The sequence below is a fragment of the Oncorhynchus clarkii genome, chromosome 13 (genome assembly GCF_045791955.1).
Source record: "Oncorhynchus clarkii lewisi isolate Uvic-CL-2024 chromosome 13, UVic_Ocla_1.0, whole genome shotgun sequence".
In the NCBI taxonomy this organism is placed as follows: Eukaryota; Metazoa; Chordata; class Actinopteri; order Salmoniformes; family Salmonidae; genus Oncorhynchus; species Oncorhynchus clarkii.
Genome location: NC_092159.1, coordinates 4647481 through 4671643, shown reverse-complemented (window position 1 = coordinate 4671643; position 24163 = coordinate 4647481). Strand labels below are relative to the sequence as shown.

Genomic DNA, 24163 nt, shown 5'->3' with positions numbered 1-24163 from the left:
ATCTTCTGTTAGGGAGATACCCATCCCTGAGATAAAGACTCAGTCCCCCCTACATCATCTGTTAGGGAGATGGGAGATACCCATCCCTGAGATAAAGACTCAGTCCCCCCTACATCATCTGTTAGGGAGATACCCATCCCTGAGATAAAGACTCAGTCCCCCCCTACATCTTCTGTTAGGGAGATGGGAGATACCCATCCCTGAGATAAAGACTCAGTCCCCCCTACATCATCTGTTAGGGAGACACCCATCCCTGAGATAAAGACTCAGTCCCCCCCTACATCTTCTGTTAGGGAGATACCCATCCCTGAGATAAAGACTCAGTCCCCCCTACATCTTCTGTTAGGGAGATACCCATCCATGAGATAAAGACTCAGTCCCCCCCTACATCTTCTGTTAGGGAGATGGGAGATACCCATCCCTGAGATAAAGACTCAGTCCCCCCTACATCATCTGTTAGGGAGATACCCATCCCTGAGATAAAGACTCAGTCCCCCCCTACATCATCTGTTAGGGAGATACCCATCCCTGAGATAAAGACTCAGTCCCCCCTACATCTTCTGTTAGGGAGATACCCATCCCTGAGATAAAGACTCAGTCCCCCCCTACATCTTCTGTTAGGGAGATGGGAGATACCCATCCCTGAGATAAAGACTCAGTCCCCCCTACATCTTCTGTTAGGGAGATACCCATCCCTGAGATAAAAACTCAGTCCCCCCCTACATCTTCTGTTAGGGAGATGGGAGATACCCATCCCTGAGATAAAGACTCAGTCCCCCCTACATCATCTGTTAGGGAGATGGGAGATACCCATCCCTGAGATAAAGACTCAGTCCCCCCTACATCATCTGTTAGGGAGATACCCATCCCTGAGATAAAGACTCAGTCCCCCCCTACATCTTCTGTTAGGGAGATGGGAGATACCCATCCCTGAGATAAAGACTCAGTCCCCCCTACATCATCTGTTAGGGAGATGGGAGATACCCATCCCTGAGATAAAGACTCAGTCCCCCCTACATCATCTGTTAGGGAGATACCCATCCCTGAGATAAAGACTCAGTCCCCCCTACATCATCTGTTAGGGAGATACCCATCCCTGAGATAAAGACTCAGTCCCCCCCTACATCATCTGTTAGGGAGATACCCATCCCTGAGATAAAGACTCAGTCCCCCCTACATCTTCTGTTAGGGAGATACCCATCCCTGAGATAAAGACTCAGTCCCCCCCTACATCTTCTGTTAGGGAGATGGGAGATACCCATCCCTGAGATAAAGACTCAGTCCCCCCTACATCTTCTGTTAGGGAGATACCCATCCCTGAGATAAAAACTCAGTCCCCCCCTACATCTTCTGTTAGGGAGATGGGAGATACCCATCCCTGAGATAAAGACTCAGTCCCCCCTACATCTTCTGTTAGGGAGATGGGAGATACCCATCCCTGAGATAAAGACTCAGTCCCGCCCTACATCTTCTGTTAGGGAGATGGGAGATACCCATCCCTGAGATAAAGACTCAGTCCCCCCTACATCATCTGTTAGGGAGATACCCATCCCTGAGATAAAGACTCAGTCCCCCCCTACATCATCTGTTAGGGAGATACCCATCCCTGAGATAAAGACTCAGTCCCCCCTACATCTTCTGTTAGGGAGATACCCATCCCTGAGATAAAGACTCAGTCCCCCCTACATCTTCTGTTAGGGAGATACCCATCCCTGAGATAAAGACTCAGTCCCCCCCTACATCATCTGTTAGGGAGATACCCATCCCTGAGATAAAGACTCAGTCCCCCCTACATCTTCTGTTAGGGAGATACCCATCCCTGAGATAAAGACTCAGTCCCCCCCTACATCTTCTGTTAGGGAGATGGGAGATACCCATCCCTGAGATAAAGACTCAGTCCCCCCTACATCTTCTGTTAGGGAGATACCCATCCCTGAGATAAAAACTCAGTCCCCCCCTACATCTTCTGTTAGGGAGATGGGAGATACCCATCCCTGAGATAAAGACTCAGTCCCCCCTACATCTTCTGTTAGGGAGATACCCATCCCTGAGATAAAGACTCAGTCCCCCCTACATCTTCTGTTAGGGAGATACCCATCCCTGAGATAAAGACTCAGTCCCCCCTACATCATCTGTTAGGGAGATACCCATCCCTGAGATAAAGACTCAGTCCCCCCTTACATCTTCTGTTAGGGAGATACCCATCCCTGAGATAAAGACTCAGTCCCCCCTACATCTTCTGTTAGGGAGATACCCATCCCTGAGATAAAGACTCAGTCCCCTTACATCATCTGTTAGGGAGATGGGAGATACCCATCCCTGAGATAAAGACTCAGTCCCCCCTACATCTTCTGTTAGGGAGATGGGAGATACCCATCCCTAAGATAAAGACTCAGTCCCCCCTACATCATCTGTTAGGGAGATGGGAGATACCCATCCCTGAGATAAAGACTCAGTCCCCCCTACATCATCTGTTAGGGAGATACCCATCCCTGAGATAAAGACTCAGTCCCCCCTACATCTTCTGTTAGGGAGATACCCATCCCTGAGATAAAGACTCAGTCCCCCCTACATCTTCTGTTAGGGAGATACCCATCCCTGAGATAAAGACTCAGTCCCCCCCTACATCTTCTGTTAGGGAGATACCCATCCCTGAGATAAAGACTCAGTCCCCCCTACATCATCTGTTAGGGAGATACCCATCCCTGAGATAGACTCAGTCCCCCCCACATCTTCTGTTAGGGAGATACCCATCCCTGAGATAAAGACTCAGTCCCCCCTACATCATCTGTTAGGGAGATACCCATCCCTGAGATAAAGACTCAGTCCCCCCTTACATCTTCTGTTAGGGAGATACCCATCCCTGAGATAAAGACTCAGTCCCCCCTACATCTTCTGTTAGGGAGATACCCATCCCTGAGATAAAGACTCAGTCCCCCCTACATCTTCTGTTAGGGAGATACCCATCCCTGAGATAAAGACTCAGTCCCCCCCTACATCATCTGTTAGGGAGATACCCATCCCTGAGATAAAGACTCAGTCCCCCCCTACATCATCTGTTAGGGAGATACCCATCCCTGAGATAAAGACTCAGTCCCCCCTACATCATCTGTTTGGTCAAACAGTCTAAAATGTTCGTGGTTTTGTTTTCATCTCTTTGTTTTCTTCCTTTTCCCCATAAATAAAAAGTTAAAACAGAAATACCCTCCAAAGAGGCAAATTAAACATTGCTGGAGAACAAGTCGGCTTTCTAATTTATATATATTGTATGGATTCTTCCTAATATACAGTTGTGTGCATTCTCAGATTTCTAATGTATGTGGACTGTCTCATGGCAATATTAAGTATTTAATGAGCCCCATCCATTTTATAGGGAGAATGTGATACTTTACTGTAGAACCCTCAGACTCCACTCTGAACCTGGAAGTCAGTTCCACTGCATTCTTTCCGTGGTTCCCCTCTAATCAGGGACTGAGTTAGACCTGGGACACCCTGTGGGTGGTTCCCCTCTAATCAGGGACTGAGTTAGACCTGGGACACCCTGTGGGTGGTTCCCCTCTAATCAGGGACTGAGTTAGACCTGGGACACCATGTGGGTGGTTCCCCTCTAATCAGGGACTGAATTAGACCTGGGATACCATGTGGGTGGTTCCCCTCTAATCAGGGACTGAGTTAGATCTGGGACACCCTGTGGGTGGTTACCCTCTAATCAGTGACTGAGTTAGACCTGGGACACCATGTGGGTGGTTCCCCTCTAATCAGGGACTGAATTAGACCTGGGATACCATGTGGGTGGTTCCCCTCTAATCAGGGACTGAGTTAAACCTGGGACACCCTGTGGGTGGTTACCCTCTAATCAGGGACTGAGTTTAACCTGGGACACCCCGTGGGTGGTTCCCCTCTAATCAGGGACTGAGTTAGACCTGGACACCATGTGGGTGGTTCCCCTCTAATCAGGGACTGAGTTAGACCTGGGACACCATGTGGGTGGTTCCCCTCTAATCGGGGACTGAGTTAGACCTGGACACCATGTGGGTGGTTCCCCTCTAATCAGGGACTGAGTTGGACCTGGGACACCATGTGGGTGGTTCCCCTCTAATCAGGGACTGAGTTAGACCTGGGACACCCCGTGGGTGGTTCCCCTCTAATCAGGGACTGAGTTAGACCTGGGACACCATGTGGGTGGTTCCCCTCTAATCAGGGATTGAGTTAGACATGGGACACCATGTGGGTGGTTCCCCTCTAATCAGGGACTGAGTTAGACCTGGGACACCATGTGGGTGGTTCCCCTCTAATCAGGGACTCTGTTAGCCCTGGGACACCGAGTGGGTGGTTCCCCTCTAATCAGGGACTGGGTTAGCCCTGGGACACCATGTGGGTGGTTCCCCTCTAATCAGGGACTGAGTTAGACCTGGGACACCATGTGGGTGGTTCCCCTCTAATCAGGGACTGAGTTAGCCCTGGGACACCATGTGGGTGGTTCCCCTCTAATCAGGGACTGAGTTAGCCCTGGGACACCATGTGGGCGCAATTCATTATTAGGTAGAACAGAAAACCAGCAGGCTCCTCGAAGGGTCAGAGTTGAATACGTCTGCCCTAGAATATAAAGGGTGCAGAACTCAATTCCTGGAGGGCCGAGTGTCTGCTGCTTTTCACTCCTCTCTTGTACTTTACTGCCCTCCAGGATTTGAGTTTTGACACCCTTGATATAGATAATCAACATTTACATGACACACTATTATAGGCCTACATTTTAAGCCATTTTAAATGGATTGTCAATAATCAAAATGGCTTACATTTCTCCAATCCTTTTACACATATAGGTTGTGTTCCCCTGCTCAGATGTTGCATGCATCAACCAATGGTTGCGGGCTATGTCATCGACTGTGCTCGGGTACCAGATTGCTATAACGTGGTTAGCTGATACTCATTGTATTCTGTAGTGTTAAGAATTCCCTTCACTGCAACGAAGGGGCATAGCTCAAACCATGAGAAACAGCCCCAGACCATTATTCCTCTTCCACCAAACTTTACAGTTGTCACTCTGCATTCAGGCAGGTAGCGTTCTCCTGGCATCCGGCAAACCCAGGTTTGACCTGAGAGAGTCCAATGGCGGAGAGCTTTACACCTCTCCAGCCGACGCTCCCGACGAACAGTTATTGTGCTGACGATGCTTCCAGGGGCAGCTTGGAACTCGTTAGCGTTGCAACCAAGGACAGACGATTTCAACACTCAGGGGTCTCGTTCTGTGAGCTTGTGTGGCCTACCAGTTTCGTGGCTGAGATGGAGATTGCATGGAGATTGAGATTGCATGGCTGTGTGCTCAATTGTATACACCGGTCAGCAACTGGTGTGGCTGAAATAGCCAAATCCACTAATTTGGGTGTCCACATACTTTTGTATAGCGTACGTAAAATACCTATCCAGGCATTGTAAGATCTGTTATGCGTCAGCAATGTCTGAGTAGAGGAACGTGACCAAACAGTATGAAAAAAGAGTGGTGTGAGCATGTCAATCAATGAGGTTATTGATTAGCTGAAATGCTAGCACCTGGTTGCACTTGCCAGCTGGTAATTAAAGATGGCGGCCAAGTGAGGTAGCAAACCTCTGCTCAGGTAGATCGGCCAACACAACACACACACACCTGAATACCTGTTAAGCTCGTTACCATTCGTAAACGTTAACACAGATGGCTTCTAGATGTGGGCAGGGACGGGCAGCAGGGTCCCAGAGGAGACGACAGGAGAGCTCAGGTAAATCTTTATATTAACTCACACCTGCTGTTCCTCTTCTAGAATATTAGTTCAGAAGTATTGTGGAGCTCCTGTACCTACATATAAACAGTACTGTCACCCATAATGAGTACCGGAACCTATTTCAGTCCAAGTCCACTGTATATACCGCTCCCTCATCTCACTGGAAATGATTGGGAGTCCCACAGGGTGGTGCTCAACTGGCCCAGCGTCGTCTGGGTTTGGCAGGTGGAGGCCGTCATTGTAAATAATTGTTTGTTCTTAACTGACTTGCCTAGTTCAATAAAAAATAATCTCTTACCACCTCTGCCCCTCCCTCTCTCTACTCATACCACCCCCTCCCCCTCTCTACTCATACCACCCCCTCCCCCTCTCTACTCATACCTCCCCCTCTCTACTCATACCTCCCCCTCTCTACTCATACCACCATCCAACCCCCTCCCCCTCTCTACTCATACCACCATCCAACCCCCTCCCTCTCTCTACTCATACCACCCCCTCCCTCTCTCTACTCATACCACCATCCAACCCCCTCCCTCTCCTCTCTCACTGTCTCCAGACCTCCAGGACACATACCTCCTCCATGGGGAGCCTAGCCCCCCTCTCAGTAACCTGTCTCTCCATGCCTCCTGGTGGTCTGGCAGGGACGAGCACAGAGAGACAGGGCCCTCCCTTGGGGTAAGCTTGTGCGTGTGGTGTGTACTTAACAAATGAACATTGTGGGTTTGAGAGTCAGTCAGGTGAGAATGTGAGTGACAGAATAGTGTGTTTTACTGTGTTAACAACTCATGCCAGCAGCATAGCACCCTGCATCCCTGGCTTCTCAAGCATCTGGTCCCTGGATGGGAGACCAGATGCTGCTGAAGTGGTGTTGGAGGACCAATAGGTCCCACTCTTTCCTCTGGTCTAAAGAAATATCCCAATGCCCCAGGGCAGTGATAGGGGACATTGCCCTGTGCTGTCTTTCGGATGGGATGTATGTACCTCGGCCTAAACATCAACGCCACAGGTAACTTCCACAAAGCTGTGAACGATCTGAGACACAAGGCAAGAAGATCCCATGGGACTCATCATAAGAGTAGAGGTGTTAACCCTGGTGTCCTGGCTAAATTCCCAATCTGGCCCTCATACCATCCGTTAACTCACCTGGTAAAATATGGGTTGATTTAAAAAATAAAGTGTTTTGTTCACAGGAGCAACTGGTTGAGAGAAATCAGCACGTTGCCAGACTACAGGATGCACTGAGACGCGAGAGAGAGAAGGTGTGTCTCATGTGTCATGAGTTTGATGGAAAATATCAACCATGTTGATGAATAACCATTTCCCTCTTATCTATTTCACACACACACTCTAAAGGGTTCCAGCCTGCAGTGTCGGTGTAATCAGCAGGGGTCAGAGTTGAGGCGTAGAGAGCAGCACAGCGCCAGACTGAAGGAGAGACTAACCCAACTTTCAGAGAGACACAGAGAGAGAGGCGCCTGTAAGGATCTCTGTCTAACCATCTCTCTCACACTTAATGTGCCCTCTCATATTCTATCCCACTCCATCTTTCTCTCTAAATTTCTCCTAATCCTAAACCCACACACCATTCTGTCACTCTCCTTCTACCTACCTATTGTAATGACCTCTGCACAGAGGGAGAGGGCTTCAAGGGCCTTTGCATTTGGGTGGGGGAGGCTGTGAAACTCTCCTGCTGTTGTTGGGCTCATGAGCTTTGACACCTCACGTCACACTTCAGTGCTAATTGAAGTTGCTAGCAACCAAGGTAACCTTAGCATTCAGTCCTTATAAATAAATGACAGTAATACATTTAACTTTTTCTTATTGGCTTGAAGGATCTTCCACTTTTTTTTCTTCAATTTTTGCCTAAAATGACCCAAATGTAACTGGCTGTAGCTCAGGTCCTGAAGCAAGGATATGCATATTCCTGATACCATCTGAAAGGAAACACTTTGTGGACATGTGAAATCAATGTAGGAGAATATAACACATTAGATCTGGTAAAAGGTAATACAATGGAGAAAAAAATGTTGTTAAAAAAACTATCTTTGAAATGCAAGAGAAAGGCCATAATGTATTATTCCAGCCCAGGTGCAATTTAGATTATGGCCACTAGATGGTAGCAGTGTATGTAAAGTTTGACTGATCCAATGAATCATTGAATTTCTGTTCAAAATGTTGTATCAAGACTGCCCAAATGTGCCTAATTTGTTTAACAACTTTTCCAGTTCAAAACTGTGCCATGGTATTCTTTCACTGTCATAGCAACTGTAAAGTGGACAGTGCAGTTAGATAAACAAGAATTTAAGCGTTCAGACAATATCAGATATGTCCTGGGAAATGTTCTTGTTACTTACAACCTCATGCTAATCGCATTAGCCTACGTTAGCTCAACTGTCCTGCGGGGGACCCACCAATCCTGTAGAGGTTAATTAAGAGGTTTTTAAAGTAACTTCAGACTAAACATGATTAGCTCTCTCTCAATTAAATTTCAATTGAAGGGGCTTTATTGGCATGGAAAACATGTTCACATGTGAAATAGATAAACAATACAATAATGTACAGTAAACATTACACTCACAAGTTAGACATTTCAAAAGGGAAAATAAACGTCTCTTATGAATTTTGATCATTAGCGGGTATCAACCTAATTCTGCTCTGCATACATTATCTGGTGTTTTACGTTGTACACGGAGGGTAATTTTGCAGAATTCTGCATGCAGAATCTCAATTTTGTGTTTGTCCCATTTTGTGAATTCTTGGTTGGCGAGCGGACCCCAGACCTCACAAGCATAAAAGGCAATGGGTTTTATAACAGAATCCAGTATTTTTAGCCAGATCCTAATTGGTATGTCAAATTGAGTTTATTTTGATGGCATAGAAGGCCCTTGCCTTGTCTCTCAGATCGTTCACAGCTTTGTGGAAGTTACCTGTGACGCTGATGTTTAGGCCGAGGTATGTACCTGTGTGCTCCAGGACAACGGGGTCTAGATGGAATTTGTGTTTGTGGGCCTGGCAACTGGACTTTTTTTGGAACACCGTTATTTTTGTCTTACTGAGATTTTGTCAGGGCCCAGGTCTGTCAGGGCCCAGGTCTGTCAGGGCCCAGGGTCTGTCAGGGCCCAGGTCTGGCAGAATTTGTGCAGAAGATCTAGGTGCTGCTGTAGACCCTCCTTGTTTGGTGACAGACTGTTCTAGTGCCCTCGCCAATTTTTTGATGGATATGTTGAAGAGGGCGGGGCTTAACTGCATCCTTGTCTCTCTCCCTCTCTCTGTAGCCATGGAGCTGTTGAACCCGGTGCCCAGAGGTCAGGTGAAGAGGGACAGACCAGCCAGGACCAACGGAAGGTAGAGAGAGTCCAAAATGGCACCCTATTCCCTTTATAGTGCACTACTGTTGACTACTGGGGCTGTGGACTCCGGTTGGAACCCCGGATATTACCTATTCTGATCCAGGAAATTGAGACGCAGGCTTCTGTTCCAGCCCAGCACTAATGCACCTGATTTACCCCCCCCCCCCCCCCCCCCACACACACACACAGGAAGGAGGAGGCAGCGCTACGTGTGATGCTGGAGCGGCGAGAGGCGGAGATAAGGGAGGCCATGAAGCTCCGACACAAACTCACCACGCTACTGCACGCGCTCAGAGCAGACATGGAACGGGTTAGACGGCTCCTATAGCTCAGAGCAGGGTGACGGTGGCCCTAGACACTGTTTTGCATTTCCTCCACTAATGATTTAAGGTTATGATTGGGGGAGGGGATGCTGGTCCTAGACCTGTACCTTTCCTGGTCCTGGGGAGAGGTCTCCACCAAAGGGGTGCCTTAGTACTAACACATCCTGGTTCCCAGGACCAGGTGGGGCAGGGCGGGGCGGGGTCTTGGGGTGGAGGAAGGGGCGGGGTCTTGGGGTGGAGGAAGGGGCGGGGTCTTGGGGTGGAGGAAGGGGCGGGGTCTTTTGGTGAAGGAAGGGGTGTTCCCAGGACCAGGTGGGGCGGGGCGGGGTCTTGGGGTGGAGGAAGGGTCACGGTCTTGGGGCGGGGTCTTGGGGTGGAGGAAGGGTCACGGTCTTGGGGTGGAAGGAAGGGGCAGGGTCTTGGGGTGGAGGAAGGGGATACAGATGGAGCAGGGTCTTGGGGTGGAGGAAGGGGCAGGGTCTTGGGGTGGAGGACGGGGCGGGGTCTTGGGGTGGAGGACGGGGCGGGGTCTTGGGGTGGAGGACGGGGCGGGGTCTTGGGGTGGAGGACGGGGCGGGGTCTTGGGGTGGAGGACGGGGCGGGGTCTTGGGGTGGAGGGCGGGGCGGGGTCTTGGGGTGGAGGGCGGGGCGATGTCTTGGGGTGGAGGGCGGGGCGGGGTCTTGGGGTGGAGGGCGGGGCGGGGTCTTGGGGTGGGAGGAAGGGGCACGGTCTTGGGGTGGGAGGAAGGGGCACGGTCTTGGGGTGGGAGGAAGGGGCACGGTCTTGGGGTGGGAGGAAGGGGCACGGTCTTGGGGTGGAGGAAGGGGCATGGTCTTGGGGCGGGAGGAAGGGGCTACGGATGGGAACTGAAACTTGTGCACGGTCAGCAGGGGAGAACATTTTGGAACATTCAGCTATAAACATGTTATGTAGAACTAACATGCCTCTCGATGCATGGAATCATGTCAGCTCTATTCATGGCATTTCTATCTGCAATATTTGGCAACTGAGCCCAACCCTGGGTATGGTGAGAGGATTGAGCTGATTGGCCGAAAGCTACTACTTTGTCACTTTTCCCACAGACCCTATTGGACACTGTGGGTGACCAGGAAGAGGACCCAGACAGCGCCAATATGCTGGTCCAGTCAGAGGAGTCCCTGGGCGAACATGTGACAGGGGGTGTGGTCCAGGGATGGAAGAGTGTGCAGAGGAGACTAGGGGACCTCCTGAGTCAGGGTGAGAGGGGATGAAGCGGCACCGTGTTCCCTACGTAGTGCACCACTTATGAACATAGGGCCATTTTGGACGCACACAGCGACTTGTAGGAGATAAACATGAATTTGTTTATGACTAAAGAAATATTCAGTGTTTTTTGTGTGTATAGGTCACGTGGCTGTGGGGACCGACCAGGATAAGCTCTTGGCCCAGCTAGAGACAGAGTTGGATCAGAGTCAACAGTTGGTCAAACTGCAGCAGCATCTACTACAGGTGGACTATACCCGCTACAATGTTACGGCTCGTTACTAAAGAAACCGACACGCGCTACAATGTTATGGCTAATTACTATAGAAACCGACACACCCTACAATGTTACGGCGGCTCGTTACTAAAGAAACCGACACGGGCTAAAATGTTACGGCTAGTTACTAAAGAAACCGACACACGCTACAATGTTGCGGCTAATTTCTAAATAAACCGACACACGCTACAATGTTATCGCTAGTTACTAAAGAAACCGACACACGCTACAATGTTATGGCTAGTTACTAAAGAAACCGACACACGCTACAATGTTATGGCTAGTTACTAAATAAACCGACACGCTACAATGTTATCGCTAGTTACTAAAGAAATCGACACACGCTACAATGTTATGGCTAGTTACTAAAGAAACCGACACACGCTAAAATGTTGCGGCTAATTACTAAAGAAACCGACACGCTACAATGTTACGGCTAGTTACTAAAGAAACCGACACACGCTACAATGTTATGGCTAGTTACTAAAGAAACCGACACACGCTACAATGTTATGGCTAGTTACTAAATAAACCGACACGCTACAATGTTATCGCTAGTTACTAAAGAAATCGACACACGCTACAATGTTATGGCTAGTTACTAAAGAAACCGACACACGCTAAAATGTTGCGGCTAATTACTAAAGAAACCGACACGCTACAATGTTACGGCTAGTTACTAAAGAAACCGACACACGCTACAATGTTATGGCTAGTTACTAAAGAAACCGACACACGCTACAATGTTATGGCTAGTTACTAAAGAAACCGACACACGCTACAATGTTATGGCTAGTTACTAAAGAAACCGACACACGCTAAAATGTTGCGGCTAATTACTAAAGAAACCGACACACGCTACAATGTTATGGCTAGTTACTAAAGAAACCGACACACGCTTAAATGTTGTGGCTAATTACTAAAGAAACCGACACACGCTACAATGTTATGGCTAGTTACTAAAGAAACCGACACACGCTAAAATGTTGCGGCTAATTACTAAAGAAACGGACACGCGCTACAATGTTATGGCTAGTTACTAAAGAAACCGACACGCTACAATGTTATGGCTAGTTACTAAATAAACCGACACGCAACAATGTTATCGCTAGTTACTAAAGAAATCGACACACGCTACAATGTTATGGCTAGTTACTAAAGAAACCGACACACGCTAAAATGTTGCGGCTAATTACTAAAGAAACCGACACGCTACAATGTTACGGCTAGTTACTAAAGAAACCGACACGCTACAATGTTATCGCTAGTTACTAAAGAAATCGACACACGCTACAATGTTATGGCTAGTTACTAAAGAAACCGACACACGCTAAAATGTTGCGGCTAATTACTAAAGAAACCGACACGCTACAATGTTACGGCTAGTTACTAAAGAAACCGACACACGCTACAATGTTATGGCTAGTTACTAAAGAAACCGACACACGCTACAATGTTATGGCTAGTTACTAAAGAAACCGACACACGCTACAATGTTACGGCTAGTTACTAAATAAACCGACACACGCTAAAATGTTGCGGCTAATTACTAAAGAAACCGACACACGCTACAATGTTATGGCTAGTTACTAAAGAAACCGACACACGCTTAAATGTTGTGGCTAATTACTAAAGAAACCGACACACGCTACAATGTTATGGCTAGTTACTAAAGAAACCGACACACGCTAAAATGTTGCGGCTAATTACTAAAGAAACCGACACGCGCTACAATGTTATGGCTAGTTACTAAAGAAACCGACACACGCTACAATGTTACGGCTAGTTACTAAAGAAACCGACACACGCTAAAATGTTGCGGCTAATTACTAAAGAAACCGACACACACTGGCGTTCATAGAAACACACGTATGTGACCAGCTGGGTTCAAACCTGTGAAACACAGGAATGTTAATCCGCTGAGCTAGTCTAGGCATTAACTTGGCAGCTAAGGCAAGAGTCTTGGGGTGGGAGGAAGGGGCGGGGTCTTGGGGTGGGAGGAAGGGGCTTTGAAATTTTGGACGAAGTTACATAGTTATCTTTCTCTCCGGTTCTCCATGTCATCCCCCTTCTCCGTGTCATCCCCCTTCTCCGTGTCATCCCCCTTCTCCGTGTCATCCCCCTTCTCCGTGTCATCCCCCTTCTCCGTGTCATCCCCCTTCTCCGTGTCATCCCCCTTCTCCGTGTCATCCCCCTTCTCCGTGTCATCCCCCTTCCTCGTGTCATCCCCCTTCCTCGTGTCATCCCCCTTCCTCGTGTCATCCCCCTTCCTCGTGTCATCCCCCTTCCTCGTGTCATCCCCCTTCTCCCGTGTCATCCCCCTTCTCCCGTGCCCTCTCTCTCCCCACGCCCCTCTTTCTCCTCTCCTCCCCATTTCCCCATGTAATCTCCCCCTCCCCAGGACAGTGTGATCACTCCGGTCCCGGCCGCTCTGACAGACTGCTACTTCCTGGAAGAGTGGGAGCGGCTTCAGGACAGCTGGGCGGAGCTAGAACACCAGAGGCGGAGCTTCCATAGGGAGCGACGGGCCTTCACCGACGCCGCCATCCGATTGGGCCACGAGGTGAGAGACAGAAAGGGGGAGGGAGTGAAAACTGTCTCCTTGGATTGAAAGAAAGTTTCGAGGAATGTGTGTTTAGGGAAAGAGGGATACCAAGTCAGTGGTACAACTGAATGCAGTCACCTGAAATGTGTCTTCCGCATTTAACCCAACCCCTCTTAGTGAAGTGTTTGACTGTGATTATTTTATTACGTACTTAGTGTCTCAAATCAATTCAAATGTTTATTGGTCACATACATGGTTAGCAGATGTTATTGCAAGTGTAGCGAAATGCTTGTAATACATTAGAAAAAATACTGCTGTGTGTGTGTGTGTGTGTGTGTGTGTGTGTGTGTGTGTGTGTAGAGACGTGAGTTTGAGCAGCAGAGGGCCTGTGTGGTGAAGCAGCAGTATCTGTTTGACTCTCCGTTGGGGAGGACGTTGCAGCGTCACAACAGGAGAGAGAGCACCGTCCTTAGTGAGTCAGCATAAATCTTGTTCTATACATCTACTGTATATACATGACATGACTAGAAGTATGTGAACACCTGTTGGTCAAACATCTCATTCCAAAATCATGGGCATTAAAATGGAGTCGGTCCCCCTCCACTCTTCTGGGAAGGCTTTCCACTAGATGTTGGAACATTGCTGCAGGGACTTACTTCCATTCACCCATGAGCATTAGTGAGGTCGGGCTCTCTAAATTTCCCCTAAGGTGTTCGATGGGGTTGAGGTCAGGGCTCTGAGCAGGCCAATCAAGTTCTTCCACACCGATCTCGGCAAACCATTTCTGTATGGACCTTACTTTGTGCACAGGGGCATTGTCATGCTGAAACAGGAAAGGGCCTTCCCCAAACTGTTGCCACAAAGTTAGAATCGTCTAGAATGTCATTGTATGCTGTAGCATTAAGATTTCCCTTCACTGGAACTAAGGCGCCTAGGCCGAACCATGAAAAACAGCCCCAGAACATTATTCCTCATCCACTAAACTTTACAGTTGGCCCTATACATTGGGGCTGGTAGCGTTCTCCTGGCATCCTCCAAACCCAGATTTGTCCGTCGGACTGCCAGATGGTGAAGCGTGATTCATCACTCCAGAGAACGCGTTTCGACTGCTCCAGAGTCTAATGGCAGTGAGCTTTACACCACTGTGTATGGTGATCCTAAGCTTATGTGCGGCTGCTCGGCCATGGAAACCCACTTCATGAAGCTCCCGACGAACAGTTATTGTGTCGATGTTGCTTCTAGAGGCAGTTTGGAACTGACTGTTGCAACCGAGGACAGACTATTTTTACTCTCTACGTGCCTCAGCACTCGGTGGTCCCGTTCTGTGAGCGTGCGTGGCCTACCACTTTGCGGCTGAGCCGTTGTTGCTCCTAGATGTTTCCACTTCACAATAACGGCACTTAGTTGACAGGAGCAGCTCTGGCAGGGCAGAAATTTGATGGACTGACTTGTTGGAAAGGTGGCATCCAATCACTGTGCCATGTTGAAAGTCAGTTGGGCCATTCTACTGCCAATGTTTGTCTATGAAGATTGCATGGCTGTGTGCTCGATTTTATACAGCTATCAGCAACGAACGTGGCTGAGAAAGCCGAAGCTACTAATTTGAAGGGGTGTCCACATACTTTTGTCATGTAGTGTATATTGGGGATTCCCGAGTGGCGCAGCGGTCTAAGGCACTGCATCTCAGTGCTGATTCGTCACAACAGACACCCTGGTTTGATTCCAGGCTGTATCACAACCGGCCGTGATTGGGAGTCCCATAGGATGGCGCACAATTGTCCCAGCGTTGTCCGGGTTTGGCCGCGGTAGGCCGTCCATTGTAAATAAGAATTTGTTCTTATCTGACTTGCCTAGTTAAATTTAAAATATTGGCCATATACCACAAACCCCTGAGGTGCCTTATTGCTATTATAAACTGGTCACCAATGTAAATTTTACTTTGTTTTTGTCATACCCATGGTACATGTCTGATATACCATGGCTTTCAGCCAATCAGTATTTAGGCTCCAACTACCCAGTTTATAATCAACAATGAACACTACATACTGCTAGATATTTGCAAAAGCGTTACTAGTTTGGTTTCGACTATAGTTATTGCTTTACTAACGGGTTTTACTATAGCATCGTATTTTAGTCACTTCAGGGGATTCCTGTGTGCACTCGCAGATCTCTCAGATTCTGATCACATGATCTTGTCCGGCTGCCGGCTGGCCACGCCCTCCTCTGCCGAGTCTGGGATCATACCCTGGTTAGGGTCATCGGTGTCTCTGCAGGTTCATGGCAAAGTCAAAGTTCACACGCCCAGCACCCCAGAGCTCTACTCTGCCCTCCAACTGCCCTACAGCTGCAGGTCAGGCCCAGACATGTCCTGGCTCAGTTCCAAATGGCCCCCTATTCCCTATTTGGTGCTCTGTTATTGACCAGGGCCTGGTAGGCCACTATATAGGGAATGGGATGTCATTTAAGATGTGGACCTAGTTACTAAACTGTTAAATCCATCCAGTCTTTGTCATCTTTCTTCAGTAAGATGTTTTATTAATCACCCCCAAAGGGAAAATCATTATTAGTGATTGAGGTAATTGCAGATCTTATATGATTACAGATGGATTTTTGTTGTAGATTGGTGTGTGTGATATATATATATATAATATAGAAATAAATTCTGCCATTACCCCGCCCTGTCCCTCCAACTCTGCAGGTCCAGTGAGAGTGATGCCCAGTCAGAGTGCTGGGATGTGGGGGCAGAGAGGCTCCAGTTCGCCCCCCCTGGTCCTCACCTGGACGGGTCATTTCAGTAGTATTGCTGTTTTATATGTCGTTTCCATTGTATGTTTTATCATTTTGTCTGTTTCAGTTGTATGTCGTTTCTATTGTGTTTTATGAAATCGTGTTTTAAGGTGTTTAATAAAGATGAATTGTTTGACAGGTTCCTTCTCTACTAATGTTTACTGGAATGACTCGATGAGCCAGGAGAAATGCTACAATAACTTAATGGTGGTAGTAGTGAACAGCGAGGAAGTCTTGAAGTTTTGAATTTTAACAGAGAAAGAAGGCGACCCGCTAAGTGATATTTTATTAAAATAGGCTATTATAAAACATTCTTATAACTAAGAATTATAATCTAAGTCCTAACAATTTAGACCCTAGAATAGATTAAACAGTTATATTTGAAGTTTTTTAATATTGTTGAGGTGTAAAATTGTATCCCAAATAGTTGATCTTCTAAAATGACCAATTTAGCGGTTGTCAGTTTAAAACCATTTGATTGGCTGTTGTCGCGTGCCACGGACTCCCCACTGCTGGCGCACGACACCATCTGATTGGCTGCTTTCCAAAACACGGAAAAGCCCAAAGATGCATGTCAAGCTTGCCTTCAGTCGAGTTCTCAATTAATTGAACCCATCGCATTGTTCAGAAGTTTAGACACCGCTTTCTTTATTCTGGCACATTCTGATTGTCAGACACAAGTCTGTTGGGAATATGAACGCTATAATTTGTCAACTCCAACACCTACCGCGTTACATGGAGTCCGAAAACAGGAGATTCCAACCGTGGCGGGACTACATGAAGCTAGCGGACGCAGTGCGGGAGATGCAGTTAGGGAACTTCACATCAGAGCCGTCAACTGTTGAGGGTCATGACTCCGGGATATGCTCGACCATGGTGGAATTTGAAGAGTTTCCGCCACGAGCCTTGCTGTCACCGATAACACCTGTGGCGATACCACCCCTATGGCACGAAATGGAACCCCTGGATTCCGAAATCGTACCCTTGCATAAACACGCTGCTTTACGTCTGAGCAGCATCAAGGGTCCCGAGCCCCCTACAGCAGCGTCCAGATCCTCCGCGGGCACCCGGGGCCAGAAGGAGAGAGTGAAGGCGACCCGCTCTAAGACGCCAGAGGAGGTGTCATCACCTGAGCGCAATATCTGTAGCTTCTGCAAACACAACGGGGAGTCAGAGTCTGTGTTTGGGTCCCACAGTCTCAAGAACCAGGATGGGGACGTGGTATGCCCGTACCTGCGGCAATATATCTGCCCTCTCTGTGGGGCCACCAAGGCCAAAGCCCACACCAAGCGCTTCTGTCCCCAAGTCGAAACCACCTACAGCTCGGTCTATGTCAAGTCATAGAAGCGCTAGCTCTGGTCCAGGCCGTTACTGCGCTACCCTCTAGACCTACTAACATAGTCAACTTGTTGTTGCGGGATGGGTGGGACCAGAGCTAGAGAATCGCTGAAGAGACTTCATGCTGTTGTTTTGCAGACTTTCTTGAGCGTCTCTAGCGCACTGTATGCGGACAATTGTAAGAGGATTTACGAGTGGATATTTAGCTTAGACGCAGTTTGGAACAGGCTGACAAGTTTGTAGACTGTGTAATTTCCTGTTAGTCGTGTGATTTTTGTATTATTTATTTCCTTGACTTTTTCTCGTGTGTTTTCAACCATTGTCGCGTATTTCTATGTATTTATGACGTGTGATTATTTGCGTGCCCGTGCATTTATTTTCAACACATTTTGGGTTTGAGTTTTTTTTTGTTTTCTTTAAAGTGTAAATGTCTCTGTCTGTGACCAAACTAACTGAGTATTTACATGTTGGTGTGAGATTTTGTAAAACCTCAACCTCTTAATGTGTCGCCTACTGTGTCGCCCTTACCAACAAACTCTCACTGCAGAATTAAACGTTTATCCCACGTTTCTCCCTGCTACTTTGGGGAGGAAAAAACGGAAGTGTTGTCTTGTTTTGAGACTTGTTTTCCTGACTTTAAAACGACATGCTCTAATCTAACTGTACATCTGCAAGTCTACAGGCCTAAAATAACTATTATAAGAACATTACAATTGACAAGACTATTTTATGATGTGGTGTGCAGAGCTACTTTGTATTTCTCATTTACCATGCTAGCTACTATTAGGAACTGTTATACTTGAATTACTTTAATACATCTAGAAGTGTTTTTTTTATTTTATTTTAAATTTGACTTTTCAACCTCGATGCATCTTACCTTGGCTGTACAGGACTTTAATGTTAAGTCTAATCTCACTTTAAAGAACTGCGCTACCCCATGTTGAATAGTATGTTTGTTTATTATGATACATGTCTTCTATAATAATAACAATAATAACTGCATTGGCTACTCCTGTGTGTCTTAATTATCAGCGAGGTGTCCCTAAAAAGGTGTCCCTGTCTGCGCATCATGTTTGTGTCCCAAATGGCATTGTATTTCTTAAATAGTGCCCTGCTTTTGATCAGGGGCCATAGGGCTGTGGTCAACAGTAGTGCACTATATAGGGCTGTGGTGAAAAGTAGTGCACTATATAGGGCTATGGTCTAAAGTAGTGCACTATATAGGGCTGTGGTCTAAAGTAGTGCACTATATAGGGCTGTGGTCTAAAGTAGTGCACTATATAGGCCTGTGGTCTAAAGTAGTGCACTATATAGGGCTGTGGTCTAAAGTAGTGCACTATATAGGGCTGTGGTCTAAAGTAGTGCACTATATAGGGCTGTGGTCTAAAGTAGTGCACTATATAGGCCTGTGGTCTAAAGTAGTGCACTATATAGGGCATTGTCTACAGGTAGACTTTAGATCTTAGTGGTAAAGGTGATATGTATGATGGAAATCTTTAGACTGGTTAGTTATTCAAAAGGCAATCGCACATGTGAGCTGTCTTTGTTGCAGATGCCTGGTAACAGTTGAATAAAATGAGAAAACATAATAAACCTGCCACTGCTCTTCATTAAGCTTTAAGCCTCGAGGTCTTGCTCAGAGCTGTTTTTAATTTGCACCCTTATTTAAACATTGCTCTGCCCACATCCGTTCAATGCATCAAATGGGGTTGGAGTAGAGGGAACACAAGCGTATGTTACCACATATAACAATGTGCATTTCATAAGTATTCTAATAAAGTGTGTATATAAAGTATTAAACGATACTGTAAAACCACAACGATGACATGACCCGTCAAGTAAGTTTTTATAAATCGTCGCGTACTGTGCAGGATAAACCGTCAGAGTAATATGAAGTGGAGGTATTAAGGTTCACATTTACAGCATCATCTGCGCGGGCATTTAATTATTAAGACCTTTAGGCAATATTGTCTGGAGGGTGAAAATCCCAAAACATTCTCTTTTACAAAGAGTATTATTTATGTCACCTCCCCTGTCTGATATCTTGACTTTCTCTATGCCACCAAATCTAAAGGTCACGGGAGAAGAGCTGTCAGACTGTATGGCATTACTCAATGACACTGACCCCAATCTCAAATTCACTATGGAATGTGACATTAAACGTGTTCATTACCTCGATATGTGGATTGAGAAATCAAACGGAACACTGTTGACAACTCTGTATAGAAAAGAAACGGACAGAAATACTCTAATACAGGCGAACAGCTTCCACGCTGAGCCATTTAAAAAGAGGACTTCCAAGAAGCGAGTTTTTCAGTCTGTGCCGTATATGCCACTCCACTCCGGACAACCTAGAAAAAGAAGCGGAGGTGCGCAATAGGTCTCTAGGAAGCCGCTACTCTCCACGATGTGTGGATGGAGCTTGATTTGGCATTGGGGAACACACGAGATGGAGTCCTATAAAATTGACCCACGAGCTAAAGAACACTGTAATGTTCACCACCACATATACTTTGAACTCGCGCAAAGTGGGAGATGCTGTCAAGACACACATGTTTTATCATCGGACCCAGCTCTGCCAGCTGAATTTAAGAACCCACCACATATTGTATATAAGAGAGGTCGCAATTTACGCAACAAATTGGTCCATGCCAACTGCCAGCCACAAAATAAAGTGAGCCAGGCGCTTTTACGCCCTCTTCCGAATGGTAGCTATAAATGCAGAGGCTGCGCACTGTGCAACAGTGCCACGTACCTAGTGGTTCGAGCGTTCGGCTACCAACCGAAAGGTTGCAAGTTCGAATCCCCGAGTTGACAAGGTACAAATGTGTCGTTCTGCCCCTGAACAGGCAGTTAACCCACTGTTCCTAGTCCGTCATTAAACATTTGAATTTGTTCTTAACTGACATGCCTATTTAAATAAAATAAATAAATGCACGTTCATGTTATGTTGAAAACGTCAAATGACTGATGCTTTTTCTTGCACTCTACCCGATGATTTATGAAAACTTACTTCCACGTCCTGGTTGTGGTTTTACAGTCATGTTTAATACCTTTACCGTCCTCTACAGTCATGTTTAATACCCTTAACGTCCTCGTTGTGGTTTTACAGTCATGTTTAATACCTTTAACGTCCTCGTTGTGGTTTTACAGTCATGTTTAATACCTTTAACGTCCTCGTTGTGGTTCTACAGTCATGTTTAATACCTTTAACGTCCTCGTTGTGGTTCTACAGTCATGTTTAATACCTTTAACGTCCTCGTTGTGGTTTTACAGTCATATTTAATACCTTTAACGTCCTCGTTGTGGTTCTACAGTCATGTTTAATACCTTTAACGTCCTCGTTGTGGTTCTACAGTCATGTTTAATACCTTTAACGTCCTCGTTGTGGTTTTACAGTCATGTTTAATACCTTTAACGTCCTCGTTGTGGTTTTACAGTCATGTTTAATACCTTTAACGTCCTTGTTGTGGTTCTACAGTCATGTTTAATACCTTTTATGTACACATTTCATTAGAATACTGATGAAATGCACATTGTTATGTTTGGTAACATACGCCTGTGTTCCCTGTACTCCAACCCCATTCGATGCATTGAACGGATGTGGGCGGGGCAATGTCTAAATAAGGATGCAAATTATAAACAGCTCTGACGAAGGCCAGTGATACTATCGAGCGGTGTGAGGGTTTCTTCTGTCTTCTTCATCTCAGACTGGTTAGTTATTAAAGCCACATGTTTCATAGAGACACGACTGAGATGAGGAGATGTACAATAACCAAAGATTCACCTTAGTGATCATTTATTTTATAACACATTCTACAAAACACAGTAACTACATACTGTTCCAAACTGATGTCCTCAGCATTAGGAAAGGCAGAGGAGAAGAAAATAACCCTTAAGTTATACTCTTAAACCGGGTGGTAGCTTTTTTATGCCAATTCAACTGCACGTTAGAGGCTGCTGCACTATATACACAGACATGGAATCACTGGCCACTTTAGTAATGGAACATGAATCACTTTAATAATGGAACATGAATCACTTTAATAATGGAACATGAATCACTTTAATAATGGAACATGAATCACTTTAATAATGGAACATGAATCACTTTAATAATGGAACTCTAGTCACTTTAATAATGGAACATAAATCACTTTAATAATGTTTACATACTGCTTTACTCATATCATATGTATATACTGTATTCTATTCTACTGTATTCTATTCTACTGTATTCTATTCTACTGTATTTTAGTCAATGCCACTCTGACATTGCTCATCCCAATATTTATATATTTCTTAATTATATTCTTTTACTTTTAGATTTGTGTGTTTTGTTGTCAATAGTTAGATACTACTGCACTGCTGGAGCTAGGAACACAAGCATTTCACTACACCCACAATAACATCTGCTAAATATGTGAATGTGACACAATAAAACTTGATTTGATTTATAGACCAGCTTTATTATTATAACGTTGTGTCCATATAACTAAACAAACATTCAGTTCTCATCTGGGTTGATACTTTGGATCATTGTTCTCAAACTGATCTTGAGTATTCAAGTCAAAACATAAATATAAATTAACTTCAAGTGAGCCTCCGCTATGTAAAGACTATTACCCATGAGCCTTTGGGGGCGTTGGGATGATGGATCGGTGTGTTTCCCCAATTTAATTTCCCTTTTGTAGTTGAACTATTTGCACATCATTACAACACTGTATATATACATAATATGACATTTGAAAAGTATTTATTCTTTTGAAATGTTGTGTAATGTTTACTGTTCATTTTTTATTTCACTTGAAACATTGAATTGAGAGAGAGAAGAGATGGAGGAGGGCTTGTTCTCCTCCTCTCCTGTGTTAACTAAGGAGAGTTTCTTATCTATGTGTCCATCTGAGCAGACAGCCATCTAGCCAATCAGAGCTCAGAGATCTGTGGGGTGGATCAGGCTGACTTCTAAAGTTCATTAGGTCAAAGGTCATCACTAGGAGAAAGGGGTGAAGCAGTAGAAAGATGGAGGGAGAGGAGGGAAAAGAGACGAAGACTCACTTTAGGTAGGAGAGTTCTCTGATCAGGCCACAGACCACCTCTTTCTCACTAGTTAAGGGGGAGAGAGAGACAGAGAATGGCACCATTCCCTATATATAATGTACTACTTTCGACCAGGGCCTCATGTGCACTATATGGGGAATAAGGGTTCATCGTAGGCTTCAAAACAAGCCAATACAAAGTTATAAAATAGTGTACTGGTTCTAGGAAGATGGATAAATGTATCTGACCAGTAATGTTACTGAAACCAGATGGTATATCTAGATCAGTGGTTATCGCTGGGTACTGCAGGTGGTATATCTAGATCAGTAGTTATCGCTGGGTACTGCAGGTGGTATATCTAGATCAGTAGTTATCGCTGGGTACTGCAGGTGGTATATCTAGATCAGTGGTTATCGCTGGGTACTGCAGGTGGTATATCTAGATCAGTGGTTATCGCTGGGTACTGCAGGTGGTATATCTAGATCAGTAGTTATCGCTGGGTACTGCAGGTGGTATATCTAGATCAGTGGTTATCGCTGGGTACTGCAGGTGGTATATCTAGATCAGTGGTTATCGCTGGGTACTGCAGGTGGTATATCTAGATCAGTGGTTATCGCTGGGTACTGCAGGTGGTATATCTAGATCAGTGGTTATCGCTGGGTACTGCAGGTGGTATATCTAGATCAGTGGTTATCGCTGGGTACTGCAGGTGGTATATCTAGATCAGTGGTTATCGCTGGGTACTGCAGATGGTATATCTAGATCAGTAGTTATCGCTGGGTACTGCAGGTGGTCCGCAAAAACAACAATCTTCCACAAATAATAACAGTTGAGGTTACTGAGCTCTTCAGTAAGGCCATTCTTTATTTTGTTTGACTTTTTACCCCTTTTTCTTCCAAATTTCGTGACATCCAATTGGTAGTTACAGTCTTACCCCAACTGCTGCAACTCCAGTACTGACTCCGGAGAGGCGAGGATCAAGAGCCATGCCTCCTCCGAAACATTACCCGCCAACCTCTCCTTCACCCCCATTCCCTCCACCCATCCCTCCAACTCCGCAGTACCAATACTATTACTGGAATGACTCGATGAGCCAGGAGAAATGCTACAATAACTTAATGGTGGTAGTAGTGAACAGCGAGGAAGTCGAAGCAGTTTTGAATTTTAACAGAGAAAGAAGGCGACCCGCTAAGTGATATTTTATTAAAATGGGCTATTATAAAACATATTCTTATAACTAAGAATTATAATCTAAGTCCTATCAATTTAGACCCTAGAATAGATTAAACAGTTATATTTGAAGTTTTTTAATATTGTTGAGGTGTAAAATTGTATCCCAAATAGTTGATCTTCTAAAATGACCAATTTCGCAGTTGTCCGTTTGAAACCATTTGATTGGCTGTTGTCACCTCCCACCGCCTCCGCACAACACCATTTGATTGGCTGCTTTCCAAAACGCAGACAGGTCAAAGCGTGCGTATTGTCCAACTTGCATTCAGTTTAG

The 24163-nt window shown here is 45.9% G+C and overlaps 2 protein-coding genes across 2 annotated transcripts; both read left to right on the top strand.

Moving 5' to 3' along the window:
* The first annotated feature begins 5689 nt into the window (after positions 1-5689).
* Positions 5690-16292, top strand: LOC139423719 (afadin- and alpha-actinin-binding protein-like). Its single transcript, XM_071175332.1, has 12 exons — positions 5690-5753; positions 6313-6431; positions 6947-7015; positions 7110-7233; positions 9032-9101; positions 9296-9416; positions 10513-10666; positions 10815-10918; positions 13351-13512; positions 13855-13966; positions 15661-15844; positions 16193-16292. The coding sequence occupies exons 1-12, from the start codon at positions 5690-5692 to the stop codon at positions 16290-16292; spliced, it is 1383 nt and encodes a 460-aa protein (XP_071031433.1).
* A 682-nt stretch (positions 16293-16974) lies between these two features.
* Positions 16975-17625, top strand: LOC139423720 (nanos homolog 3-like). Its single transcript, XM_071175333.1, has one exon. The coding sequence runs from the start codon at positions 16975-16977 to the stop codon at positions 17623-17625; it is 651 nt and encodes a 216-aa protein (XP_071031434.1).
* The last annotated feature ends 6538 nt before the right edge of the window (positions 17626-24163 follow it).